This window comes from Chlorocebus sabaeus, chromosome 9 (assembly GCF_047675955.1).
Source record: "Chlorocebus sabaeus isolate Y175 chromosome 9, mChlSab1.0.hap1, whole genome shotgun sequence".
NCBI lineage: Eukaryota > Metazoa > Chordata > Mammalia > Primates > Cercopithecidae > Chlorocebus > Chlorocebus sabaeus.
Genome location: NC_132912.1, coordinates 100,398,700 through 100,412,026, shown reverse-complemented (window position 1 = coordinate 100,412,026; position 13,327 = coordinate 100,398,700). Strand labels below are relative to the sequence as shown.

The 13,327-nt window shown below is 46.2% G+C and overlaps 1 protein-coding gene across 1 annotated transcript in view; it reads right to left on the bottom strand.

The window, feature by feature from the left end:
* Positions 1 to 12,949, bottom strand: part of PI4K2A (phosphatidylinositol 4-kinase type 2 alpha) — a 37,615-nt gene extending 24,666 nt beyond the window's left edge. The window contains exons 1-2 of the mRNA XM_007963759.3: positions 12,433 to 12,949; positions 1,718 to 1,918 (exon numbers count right to left, since the gene is read on the bottom strand). Coding sequence (XP_007961950.3) covers positions 1,718 to 1,918; positions 12,433 to 12,876 — 645 coding nt within the window. The 5' untranslated portion in view covers positions 12,877 to 12,949. The remainder of the gene's footprint in view (positions 1 to 1,717; positions 1,919 to 12,432) is intronic.
* Between the last annotated feature and the right edge of the window lie 378 nt (positions 12,950 to 13,327).

The window sequence follows — 13,327 nt, the reverse complement described above, 5'->3', positions numbered from 1 at the left end:
TATAGTATTTTGCTAGGTGCTAAGAATGAGAGAGGAAAACTTGAGAAGTGGTCTCTGACTTCTATAACTTACAAACTAGTTGACTAATTGTTTGGAGTTTAGTAGCAAAAAAGCAGACATGGTTAAATATCCACGATAGTCATATTTTCCTCTCAGATGGAAGGGAAGTTTCTATCTGCTGATCAATCTCTTTGCTCAGAGAGTCTGCTATCTAAACCTGTGAAGAAATCTTCAAGGTTGGGCGTGGTGGCTCACACTTGTAATCCCAGCACTTTGGAAGGCCAAGGCAGGAGGATCACTTGAGCCCAGGAGTTCAAGACCAGCCTGAGCAAAATAGGGAGACCTTGTTTCTAGAAAAAATTTAAAGAAAAAAAAAAAATGGCCAGGCTTGGTGGCACATGCCCGTAATCCTAACCTGAGAGGCTGAGGTGGGAGGACTGCTTGAGCCTGGGAGGTCAAGGCTGCAGTGAGCTGTGATCGTGCCACTGTACCCCAGCCTGGGCAACAGAGCAAGACCCTATCTCTAAAAACAAGAAAGAAAAGAAAACTTTAAGCAGGGGGATTTTAATCTAGAGGCATGCTCCCTGGGGGGGTGGTCAACGGATAGACTGCAACATTTATGAACCATCACCCTAAAATTATACCCAAAACTATAATTGCAAATATATGTACTTTTTCTGGAAAGGGGATCTATAGGCTTCATCAGATTCTCAGAGAGTTATTTAATAAATAACTAAATAAATTCGGTTTTAGTTATTTAGTAAATAACTAAATAAACTAGCATAGACTAATTAAGACTAAGCACAGAGCCAGGATGGTTTGGATGACTCAGCAGCCTCAGGGCATCAGATGAGAGTTCCACCTAAGTTGTTACTAAACCCCAGGTAGCTACGTACTCAGTGAATGATGTGTCCGGACATGTTCATATGCCGACCAGTAGATTCCTTCCCCTCATAACCCTTGGTGAGTTTCATGGAACACCTTGTAGTGCAGGGGTTCTTAGCCTGGTATCAGTAAACTCCCTGAAATTGTATGCAATCAATTCTGTATTCAAGCATATTGGTGGGGGTTGGTGGGGGGGAACCTCAACTATGTCTATAACACATACGAGATGTGTATGAATCCATTCTGAGTGTGAGTCTGCCTGGATCTGGCATCCTTATTTTGATATGTTCAGACAAGTCCCCAAATTCCACAGCATAAAGATAAATGAGAAAAATTCCATGTCAGTTCCCTGTAGGGTTCAGGCCAGACCATTTCTCTAACCCTCAGCCCGTCCTAAAGTCTTCTTTGTCAGACCCTCCAGAAGTGCTAAGCTGTCATTAGCCAGTCCTAGATCATTAGCCAGTCCTAGACTGTATCAAAATGCTGGGATAGCTCAGAAGTCTGAGAGTAAGCCACAAAGTCACTAGGTTTCTAACTAGCTTGGAGTTAGCTGGGATTCAAAGACCAGGGGAGCCATAAACATGCAGTAGAAGCTTGTGAATTTCCTAAAATTGTATGCAAAAATTGTGTGTGCATCCTTCAAAAGATAGCCTTCATCAGATGATCAAATCATGAGCCTAATCCTGCCAACCTCCCGAAAAAAGATCGAGAACCCAGACTTAGGGTATATAAATGGCCCCACTGGACCCAAGGTCCCACTAACATGTAGCGGGGCTTAGGCCCCAGGAAACTGTGGCCAGGCAGTAAGGTTTCCTGGAGATGGGTCACTGACCTTTGTACGGGGAACAATGTTGAGTTCCAGTTTTTGGTCCACCAGGCTGGCCCCTGCCTCTGAGAGATAGCCCTGGTTGAGGACAAGGCAGTCACGGCCAAAGCAGCAGGGACAGCACAGCTTCTGCAGCCACTTGGTCCACTTAGGATTAAGATGCCCATAGGGCTCTTCATTCTTGGGTTTGAAGACAGCAATGATCCTCTACAAAGATGAAAGAAAAAGAGGATGTTAAATCCGAGTTGACTGAAATAGCCCACAGACCAAGTCAGCAGGAATCTAGAAAGAAATGAGAGGGCATAGGCGGACAATTCCTACTTACAGTCAGACTCAGGTTTCTCCCAGTTGGTAAAGGGAAGACAACAGCTCGTGTGTGCAGCTCAGAGACCCACTGCTAGAAAGGGTTGTGGCCAAAGAACATATTAAGTCTTCTCTTTCTTCCCTGCTCCTTTATCCCTCTTCCCCATCTCCTTTCCCTCATATAAGTACCTACCTCTAACTTGGTGCTTCCAACAAACAAGGTAAATGGATTGCTGAAAGGAGCAAGATACAGAAGCAGGCCAGGTACAGGGGCTCATGCCTGTAATTCCAGTACTTTGGGAGGCCAAGGCAGGCAGATCACTTGAGGCCAGGAGTTTGAGACCAGCCCGGCCAACATGGTGAAACCCTGTCTCTACTAAAAATACAAAAAGTAGCTGGGTGCAGTGGTGCACATCTGTAATTCCAGCTACTTGGGAGGCTGAGGCATGAGAATCACTTGAACCCATGGAGGGGAGGTTGAAGTAAACCGAGATTGCCCCTACTGCACTCCTCACCCTGGGTGACCAAGTGAGACCCTGTCTCACAAAAAAACAAAACAAAACAAAAGTACAGAAGCCAATTCAGTGGTAGATCTTGAGTCACTGGCAGCATCTAACACCAATATGATACTGCTTCCTGCCCTCCGGAAAGATATCATATCCTAATGCACAAGGGCTCTAAAGTAATCTTCCCCCCCAAAAAATGAGGAATTAACTGATCACAGATCATATGTTATCTTTTTTTGCATGCGCCCCTGCCCTATTTATCCTACAGGATCTTTGTGTATGTGGTATGCCAGAAATTTAACACCATAAACTCTAATTTCCGAGGTTACATATATGCACACTGTTGTTCTGCATCAATTACAGAAAAACTTTTTTAAAAACTTTACCAACTGGAAGGAAGTAAAGAAGGTATTATGGGCCGGGCATGGTGGCTCACACTTGTAATCCCAGCACTTTGGGAGGCCGAGGTGGGTGGATAACCTGAGGTCAGGAGTTCAAGACCAGCCTGGCCAACATGGTGAAACCCTGTCTCTACTAAAAATACAAAAATTTGCTGAGCAATGCACCTATAATCCCAGCTACCTGGGAAGCTGAGGCAGGAGAATCACTTGAACCCAGGAGGCAGAGGTTGTAGTGAGCCGAGATCATGCCACTGCACTCCAGCCTGGGCGATAAGATTGAGACTCTGTCTCAAAAAAAAAAAAAAAAAAAGCTATTATGGAATGAGGTTAAGGAAATTCCTTCATCAATGATGAAGAGATTTCCTCTCACAGCCTTATTATCCAAAGAGAAAAATCATAGCAGGAAAAAAGACTCTGCTACTTGGTTAGAATGAAGCTCTCTTAAGTAATTCTGATAGGTAAGAAACCAGGACATGAGATGCCACACAGATTAAATCCATTTTCTGTAGCAGACAGTAACTTAATCTTCTAAGGTCCTTGGAAATATAGGATGCCTAGAAACTATGGCCCTCCCTCCTGAATGTTTTCTTCAAAAGGCCAGTCAGCCCTCTGAGGTTGTTTTACATTCATCTCATTCCCTCCAGTCCCCAAACTGGTAATTCAAGGGAAAAAAAGCAAATATGCGGCCGGGTGTGGTGGCTCACGCCTATAATCCTAGCACTTTGGGAGGCTGAGGCAGGCAGATCACCTGAGGTCGGGAGTTCGAGACCAGCCTAACCAATATGGAGAAATCCCGTCTCTACTAAAAACACAAAATTAGCTGGTCACGGTGGCACATGCCTGTAGTCCTAGCTAGTCCGGAGGCTGAGGCAGGAGAATCCCTTGAACTCAGGAGGCGGAGGTTGCAGTGAGCCGAGATCACACCATTGCACTCCAGCCTGGGCAATAAGTGTGAGACTCTGTCTCAAAAAAAAAAAAAAGCAAACATGCTATCCAAGTGATTCATCCTCATATCATAAGACTCTCCTTGTCCCCTCCACCCCACAGCCTACTCAAGCTAGTCTGGGTCATAAGACATTTTCCTGTGGGTGTCACTTCCTGAATGGCAGGTCACAGCAGACAACATGCACCCATCCGCCTTCACCAACTCAGTACTCGTATTAGGAATTGGCTAGGTCCATGTCACTAACAATAACCGGTCGATCTTGAAGCCAGCTCCTTTAAAAATGCCTTCCAAGGATTTGAGAGGACAAGAAAAATACAGAACTCCTCCTTCTCCCTCCAAAAAGAATCGATTTATTCTTAAAGACAAACCAACTTGTTTACTGGCAAATGCAAAATGCATATATTCACATCATAAGTCTTCAGAATTACTTTCTTATCCAAAGCAGTTAGCTAAAAGCCTCAGCAGTCTTCTCTGTCTCTGTTCCCCTGGAACCCCAGCCTCTGAATAACAAAGCAGCAGTAGCAACAGGCTCACAACTCAGAAAATGACTGATGAGTTCACTGTAACCCTCCAGAACCTAGACAGGGAAACCAAAAGGCAACTTGAAGCATGTCCCAGAACCCAACAGTCAGTTCAACTGAGGCGCATTACGGAGTTCAGGAAGGTGGTCCCCAATGAAAGGGAGGCCAAGACACTCCTACTATTACTGGAGGCTGAAAAATACCAGGGCTGAGGTCAACTGGTAAATACTTCTACTTAAAGAAATAAAAGGTTGAGCATGGTGGCTCATGCCTATAAGCCCAGCACTTTCAGAGGATGAGGCAGGATTGCCTGAGGCCTGGAGTTTGAGACCAGTTTGGGCAACACAAGACTCTGTCACTGATTTTTTAAAATTAGCCAGGAATCATGCCTGTAATCCCAGCACTTTGGGAGGCCAAGGCGGGCAGATCAAAACTCAGAACTTCTGAGGTCAGAAGTTCAAGACCAGCCTGACCAACATGAAGAAACTCCATCTCTACTAAAAATACAAAATTAGCTGGGCATGGTGGCCCATGCCTGTAATCCCAGCTACTCGGGAGGCTGAGTCAGGAGAATCGCTTGAACCTGGGAGGTGGAGGTTGCAGTGAGCCGAGATCACGCCATTGCACTCCAGCCTGGGCAACGAGTGAAATACCGTCTCAAAAAAAAAAAAAAAAAAAAAATTAGCCAAGTGTGGTGGTATGCACCTGTAGTCCCAGCTACTCGGCGGGGAGAATCCCTTAAGCCTAGGAGATCAAGGCTGCAGTGAACTAGGAGCATGCCACTGCACTCTAGCCTGGGTGACAGAGCAAGACCCCATCTCTAAAAAACAAAAATTAAAAAACAACAAAAAAAAGAAAGCAGAATTTGAAGGCCAAGATTGCAGTCAAGTGTCATTTAAAGACTGACCTCTCAAACATCTCGATTTCCTTCTACCATAAGGAGAATAAGAAGCATTTCAATGACTCCAAAAGCATGAGTAATTATGGTTACGTCAGTAGTACAGGGGTTTCATTAAAGAATACTGCCTGGACTAGATCAATGAGGGAATGTTAGAGTGTGAAGGACAGAGGAACAAAAGGGCATTCAGACAGAAGGGGAGACAAGTGCCTTTCAAGACTAAGTGTAGGCCTTAGTTCAATTCAATTCTGTTAGCATTTGCTCAGGACCTAGCCTGTGCAGAACGATGTGCAAGCATTCTGCAGGCATTTGGTGGCTTTCCTAGACAGAGAGGTAAAATAGCCTCTGGCCTAATTTCCAATGTTCACTTCATAAAATCAACTATGCTCCTGAATAATCAAGAATACTCTCCTCATTTGTCCTCCTCACAGAGAAAAAACTCTAAAACACTCAAATTGGAAAGACACCCACCAGCATTTAGCTGGAAAAGAAAACAACTACTGCCTGATTTTTCCTCACTATCCACTCTCTTCTTTAATAGATTTTCAATTCCTTTATTATATCTAGGAGAGAGCGTCAGTTTGATGCCAATATTATAAAAACAACTTTTCTTAACACCCATTCACTAATCTCCCCTCTTAACAAAGGAGGGGTGAGGTACAGATAGCTCAAGCAGTAGCAGTTCATGAAGTTGGGAATAAAAACCAAATCACACAAGAAAGCAAGAGGCCATGCACCAGCTGGTGTCAGAACCCACAACCAACCACTGGAACCTGAGCCCAGTGCAGTGGCTCACACTTATTATCCCAGCACTTGGGAGGCCAAGACAGGTGGATCATTTGAGATCAGGACTTCAAGACCAGCCTGGCCAACATGGTGAAATCCCGTCTCTACAAAAAAATGGAAAAAATTAGCCAGGCATGGTGGCATGTGCCTGTAGTACCAGCTACTCAGGAGGCTGAGGCGGGAGAATTGCTTAAACCCAGGAGGTGGAAGTTGCGGTGAGCCGAGATCACGCCACTGTACTCCAGCCTGGGCAACAGAGCTAGACCCCCTCTCAAAACAAGCTAACAACAACAACAAAAAAATTACTGGAACCTGGAACCGAGGGGGGTCCTCTATCTAACCAGCAGTGACAAGAAGGAGGGCGTCATGCTATGCTAAAAGAGGCCCTTTCTCCCAGAACCTAAAATGTAAGACAGTTCAAGCATATCATTCATATCACCCAGTGAAATATACAGAAATGACCTTTCATAAAAGTCTTCTTTTAAAGTTTGGTAAACATAAAGTGGACAGTTCTCAAACTTTTTGGTCTCAAGACCCCTTTAAACTCTTAAAAATTAGGCTGGATACGGTGGCTTATGCCTGTAATCCCAGTACTTTGGGAGGCCAAGGCGGGTAGATCACCTGAGATCAGGAGTTTGAGATCAGCTTGGCCAACATGGTGAAATCTTGTCTCTGCTAAAAATACAAAAATTAGCTGGGCATGCTGGTAGGCACACCTGTAATCCCAACTACTCAGGAGGCTGAAGCAGGAGAACTGCTTGAACCCAGGAGGCAGAGGTTGCAGTGCGTCGAGATCATGCCACTGCACTCTAGCCTGAGTGACAGAGTGAGACTCCATCTCAAAAAAAAAAAAAATTATTAAGGACTCCAAAAAGCATTTGTTAATGTGGGTAAAGGCTATATTTGCCTTCAAAATTAAAACAAGTGTTTCAATTTTGAACAAACTATACTTAATAATTAAGTATTCATTTTAACTATACTTAATACTTAATAAATACTAATCTATAAATTTATTTTATTTGTATTATTATAAAATTATATTTATTCTATTAATACTAATTCATTAATAATAATACAAATAAACCCATTGCATGTTAACATAAATGACATATTTTTATTTTAAAAAACTATATTTTCAAAAGATATTTTAGTGAGAAGACTGGCACTATTTTACATTTTTGCAAATCTCTCTAATGTCTTAATTGAAGACAACTGTATTCTCATATCTTAGTATTCAGTCTGTTTCAACATCACACATCATGTAGTCTCTGGAAATCTCCACTCTCCACTCATAAGTAAGTGAGAATGAAAAAGGCAAATAAAGTCTTAGAATCATGATGAAAATAATTTTGACCTGTGGACCCCCAAAAAGGAACTCCTAGAGGTCAAGGTCCCTGGGCCATACTCTAAGAACCGCTGTATTCTATGGTATAGATTGGAGGAAAATAGCAGTCCTTGATTTAGTTATTTAGGTAGAGAAGCCTTATTTACAAGTTCATTCTTACAAAAGGAAGGGAAGGGCTTATCCAAATATATAAAACCATCCAGGCACAGTGGCTCACACCTGTAACCCCAACACTGGGAGGCCGAGGCTGCAATGAGCCAAGGTTGTGCCACTGCACTCCAGCCTGGGTGACAGGGTGAGACACTGTCTGAAATATATATATATAATAAAATATAATAAAATTATTTTACTAAAATGTTGAGGCAGTCAAGTTTGTATGTCATACATGTAGGTCTTGAGATTTTAAGCATCATCTACCAACTCTTATAGCCTTATTCGATGCCATGTACCCAAGAAACCCTAATTCAGCAGTTAGTAGGAATGTTTTTAAAAACAAAACCCAAAACACTCTGATTGAGCTGCCCCCACTAAGTGCCAGGAACTACATCAGGGGCTTTCGTGTGTGATATGTCATTTAATCCTCTTAACCTAGTGAGTCACATGCTGTCCTATGATTCTTGGCAATGTGAACATCTAGTATTACTCCACGCAAAAGAGAAAAAGCTCAAAAAATCCTTTTGCAGTTGAGTGAGCATGAGACCTGAAGCACAAGGAGGTAAGTGAGGAGGAGTAATGTGTGTACTCTCCCCATGACTTCTAGCATTTTCCATCTGTTCCTGGACCCCACTGAGACAGAAATCATCCAAAATTGAGAAATGGGACCAGGGCTGTTATCTTCAAGAATCTTTCAGACTGTCTAAGATCCAAAAGTGGCTGTCGCAGAAAGTGCTGGTTCTCCCAATCTCTGTTCCCCCTTGTTCCCTAGACACAGACCCATGATTTGTACCTGAGCAAAAAAACAAACAAACAAACAAAAAAACGGCTATAGTTTCCAGCCACTACTACAGCTAAGTTTTAGACAATGGGATATAAGTAGAAGAGTCTCCTACAACTTCTACGAAGTGCCTTAAAGGATGGGGGCATATTAACCCTTTCCCTTTCCTTCTTCCAACTGGCTGAAAAGCAGACAAGATGTTTGCAGCTTGAGCGGCCATCTTGGACCACGGAGTAGAAGCCACATTCTAAGGATGGCTGATCAGCTGGCAGGAAGAATCCTATGTCCCCAGTAAAGTGAAATGTCATGCCAGCCCTGAGTATGCCTGAGCAGCTAGCCTATAGACTTCTTTTACATGAGGCGTAAATGAACCTTTCTTCAAATTATCATTATTTTAAAATCTCTGTCACATATAGCCAAATTCAATACTAACCAATACAGTAGCTGAGAAGAGAATTTAGAAATTTTGTTTTGTTTTGTTTTGTTTTTGAGACAGAGTCTCTGTCGCCCGGGCTAGAGTGCAGTGGTGCGATCTCGGCTCACTGCAACCTCCACCTCCCAGGCTCAAGTAGTTCTCCTGCTTCAGCCTCCCGAGTAGATGGGATTACAAGTGCCTGCCACAGTGCTCAGCTAATTTTTGTATTTTTAGTAGAGATGGGGGTTTCACTATGTTGACCAGGCTGGTCTCAAATTCCTAACCTCCAGTGATGCGCCTGCCTCGGCCTCCCAAAGTGTTGGGATTACAGGCGTGACCAACCACGCCTGGCCAGAATCTGAAAATTCTGATGACTGAGTCTGAGGGACCAAAGAATAGTGGTGAGAACATGAACTCCACAGCCAACCTGCCTGGGCCCAATCCTGCCTCTACCACTTACTACGTGTGAGACCTTGGAAAAATTAGTTATACCATGGGTCTGTGTCGTCACCTGTGGGGATAATAACAGTACCTACCTTCAAGGGTGGTTATAAAGATTAAGTGAGCTATTATTTGTAAAGCACTGAAAGGAATATAGTAAATGCAGGCCGGGTGCGGTGGCTCAAGTCTGTAATCCCAGCACTTTGGGAGGCCGAGACGGGCGGATCACGAGGTCAGGAGATCGAGACCATCCTGGCTAACACGGTGAAACCCCGTCTCTACTAAAAATACAAAAAACTAGCCGGGCGAGGTGGCGGCGCCTGTAGTCCCAGCTACTCGGGAGGCTGAGGCAGGAGAATGGCGTAAACCTGGGAGGCGGAGCTTGCAGTGAGCTGAGATCCGGCCACTGTACTCCAGCCTGGGCGGCAGAGCGAGACTCCGTCTCAAAAAAAAAAAAAAAAAAAAAAAAAAGGAATATAGTAAATGCTATGTAAGTATTTGTTTAATAAAGTAAATACATTTGGAGGAGAGCCAAAGATGACAATTCCAACTACAGTAAGTCTGTGGGCCAGTCTAACCCACTGCAAGCATTTAGAAAGTGCCCTTTGTTCTAAATCACATTTGCTTCACTGGAAGCAGTATGGGTACATCAAAAAGTTTTGTCAGGGCATCTGTGTTTTGACATCCCCTATAAGAAAGGATAGTGGGGCCGGGCGCGGTGGCTCAAGCCTGTAATCCCAGCACTTTGGGAGGCCGAGACGGGCGGATCACGAGGTCAGGAGATCGAGACCATCCTGGCTAACACAGTGAAACCCCGTCTCTACTGAAAAATACAAAAAACTAGCCGGGCGAGGTGGCGGGCGTCTGTAGTCCCAGCTACTCGGGAGGCTGAGGCAGGAGAATGGTGCGAACCCGGGAGGCGGAGCTTGCTGTGAGCCGAGATCCGGCCACTACACTCCAGGCTGGGCGACAGAGCGAGACTCCGTCTCAAGAAAAAAAAAAAAAAAAAAAAGAAAGAAAGGATAGTGGCCATGAAGTTTTAGAGACCAGAATCCCTAAATCACCAAGTAACATACCTATGGTATGTCCTCTGTGGCCTATGTACTGAGATGGCAGTACTTTACCTCCCAGGTAGATATAAGAGATCATATTACTTCCACCTGTTAAAGCACCAGCTCACTTCTCAGCTGACCTCACCCACTTCCAATGCAGCTGTAACAGTGTCATGAAAGAAAAACAAAAATATTTCTCCTTATCCTGTACCTATCAAAGATAATCTTAGCCCCTTCTTATATTTGCCAACAAACTAAAAATACCCTCTGCCCACAAAAAAAAGGACAGGCATGGCGGGTCACACCTGTAATCCCAGCACTTTGGGAGGCTGAGGCAAGAGGATGGTTGCCTGAAGCCAGGAGTCTGAGAACAACCAGGGCAACATGGTGAGACTCTTGTCTCTACCAAAAATAATTTTTAGGCAGGTGTGGTGGTGCATGCCTGTAGTCCCAGCTACTCGGAAGCTGAGTGGGAGGACCTTGAGCCCGGATGCCAAGGCTGCAGTGAGAAATGAGACTGCACCACTGCACTCCAGCCTGGGTGTCAGAGTGAGACCTTCTCTCGAAAAAAAAAAAAAAGAAAGAAAGCATCTAGCACTCACATTTCTTTGCTTCTAGAAATGATGGTTCCCACTTGAGCTTGCAAGTTCTTTTATTTAAGAAACTTGGAGGCCGGGTGCGGTGGCACACCTGTAATCCCAGCACTTTGGGAGGCCGACATGGGCAGATCACAAGGTCAAGAGATCGAGACCATCCTGGCCAACATGGTGAAACCTCGTCTTTACTAAAGATACAAAAATTAGCTGCGCGTGGTGGCACACGCCTGTAGTCCCAGCCACTTAGGAGGCTGAAGCAGGACAATTGCTTGAACCCTGGAGGCAGAGGTTGCAGTGAGCCGAGATCGTGCCACTGCACTCCAGCCTGGCGACAGAGCAAGACTCCGTCTCAAAAAAAAAAAAAAAAAAAAAAAAAGAAAGAAAAGAAAATTTGAAAGACTTATTACTCTCAAAGCTTTCCTCAACTCAGTTTATGTAAACTGTTTGTTCTCTAATTCTTGATTAATTCAGGGACAACTCAAACTCTGAGTGAATAACTAGATCATTCAATGAACCGAACCAAGAGCTACAAGTAACAACCCATCCTGGCCACTAAGGACTCCTATCGAAACAGCACCCTGGCCATCTAAAGAGTTCACACAAGAGAGATGTCAGGGAAAACCTGAGGAAACTTTGACACCCTTAATTTAAATAACAATACATCTTTCCAGTGACCCATTCTAGCACACCTGAAAATTTCCCTGAAACTTCCCTGAAAACAGGGAAGACTTGATATTTCTTAAATTCTGCAGTTCTCAAAAGGATAAAGGTCACTTCTCAGATGCCCTGGTCACTCCGTGCCCCATCCTATCACCATCTCCCTTTATATATAGGCAGGGGACAAAATAAAGGTCAGCAAACACTCTGCCTTAGCTGAAAAGCAGGCTATTGATAGCCTTGGGAGAGAAATGAAAGAAAAAGTAGCTGACGGCCCCATGTTTCTAAAACTCCAAGTTCTATCTAAACTTTGGAGCCGTCAAAAAGGATCTGAACCCTTTCCCAGAAGTGAGCAACAACCAGGGCAGATGAAACTGGTGAGGCCGCCCACTCTTTCTTCAACGTCTGTTAATAAGAGCTGGGACGGTGGCAGGGACATCCCCCACAACACAGAAGGCTGGAACAGAATTCTCAGATCCTCTGATGGGTCACCCATCCTCCTCCGTGAACAGCGACACACTGGTTCGGTCGGTCCAAAAATAGAGAACAGGCCTAATGCCCCAAATCTGTAAGTCAGCGGCCGAATAGCAGTCCCAGTAGTGTGAAGCTAAGTACCCTACTAGAAAGCAGTCTCTGTCCAGCGGCGGACTGCCCCACCACACTGCTGGGCCCCCGGCCCGTATCTGGTCAATTTCCTCTTTTCATTTTCCGCTCACTCCTCCCCCACCAAGTAGGTTCTGATTTATTTCTCCATTCCACAGAGCGTCCCCAGCTCCAGGCCTCAGTGGCATTCCTAAATCCTGCCAGGGGCTGGTACTGTGAAGTTTCTCCCTTCTCCCTCCGGCTGTGCGAAGCCTCAAACTCCCCAGGAGCGCCGTCAGTCCCCAGCCCGCGGCAGCGGTCCCCACCCCGGCACTCACCCCCTGAGGGTCCTTGACGAAGTAGCTTCCGCTAGAGCCCTGGTAGATGCGCTCGGGAAAGATGCAGCGCTCGATGGCCAGCTCGGCCTGCCGCACCACCGCCTCGAACCGGGGATCCTCCGGGAACTCGTTCCGCTCGCGGTGGGCCTGAGCGGCGTGCGCTGCCGCCGCGGCCTGAGCGGCCAGAGCCTGGGCCTGCGCCGCCACGGTTTGGGTCTGGCCCTGGGCCGCCGCGCCCCGGGCCCGATCCAGCAGAGGCTGCCGCTCCCGGTCGTGGCCCGGCGAGCCCGGAGGAGAGGGGCCCGAGCCCGCCGCCGCCGCCGCCGCCGCCACTCGGACCGCGCCTCCGGGCACCTGCGGAAAGTGAGCGCCCGAGCCCGACGGGAAGGTGTAGTCCGGGGGTTGGGCCCGCTCGGGGGACACTAGTGGGCTCGTCTCGTCCATCCCTCAGTCAGCCGGCTCCGGGACCCGGCGCGCTGCACACCACTGCGCTCGCGGCCGCGACCAATCCGCGACATCCCCTAGGCCCCGGTCGGCCAACCAGGTCGCGACGCTTCCTTGGCCCCGCCCCTAACCTGCCCTGTTTACTTGGCTACGAATAGGCGCGGTCCCTCGCGCGCAAACAGTAGCCAATCAGAACCTGCTCCTACGCAATCGCTGCCTCCACATTTCTCTCCCCATCACCTTCTGTGAAGACTGCGCATGCTCCAGGACCCAAGCTTGGGTCAGACACTTCCTCTGCCCCTACTATCCCAGCGCCGCGCTTAGCTTCCAATTGGCTTACTGGATTTGGGCGCTTTCAAAACAGCAACCTTCCTGTCAGTCACTCGTTGAGTGTCTAATCTGAACCGGTTGTGAGATTGGAGGAATCTCATCTATGTATCTTCATTCATTC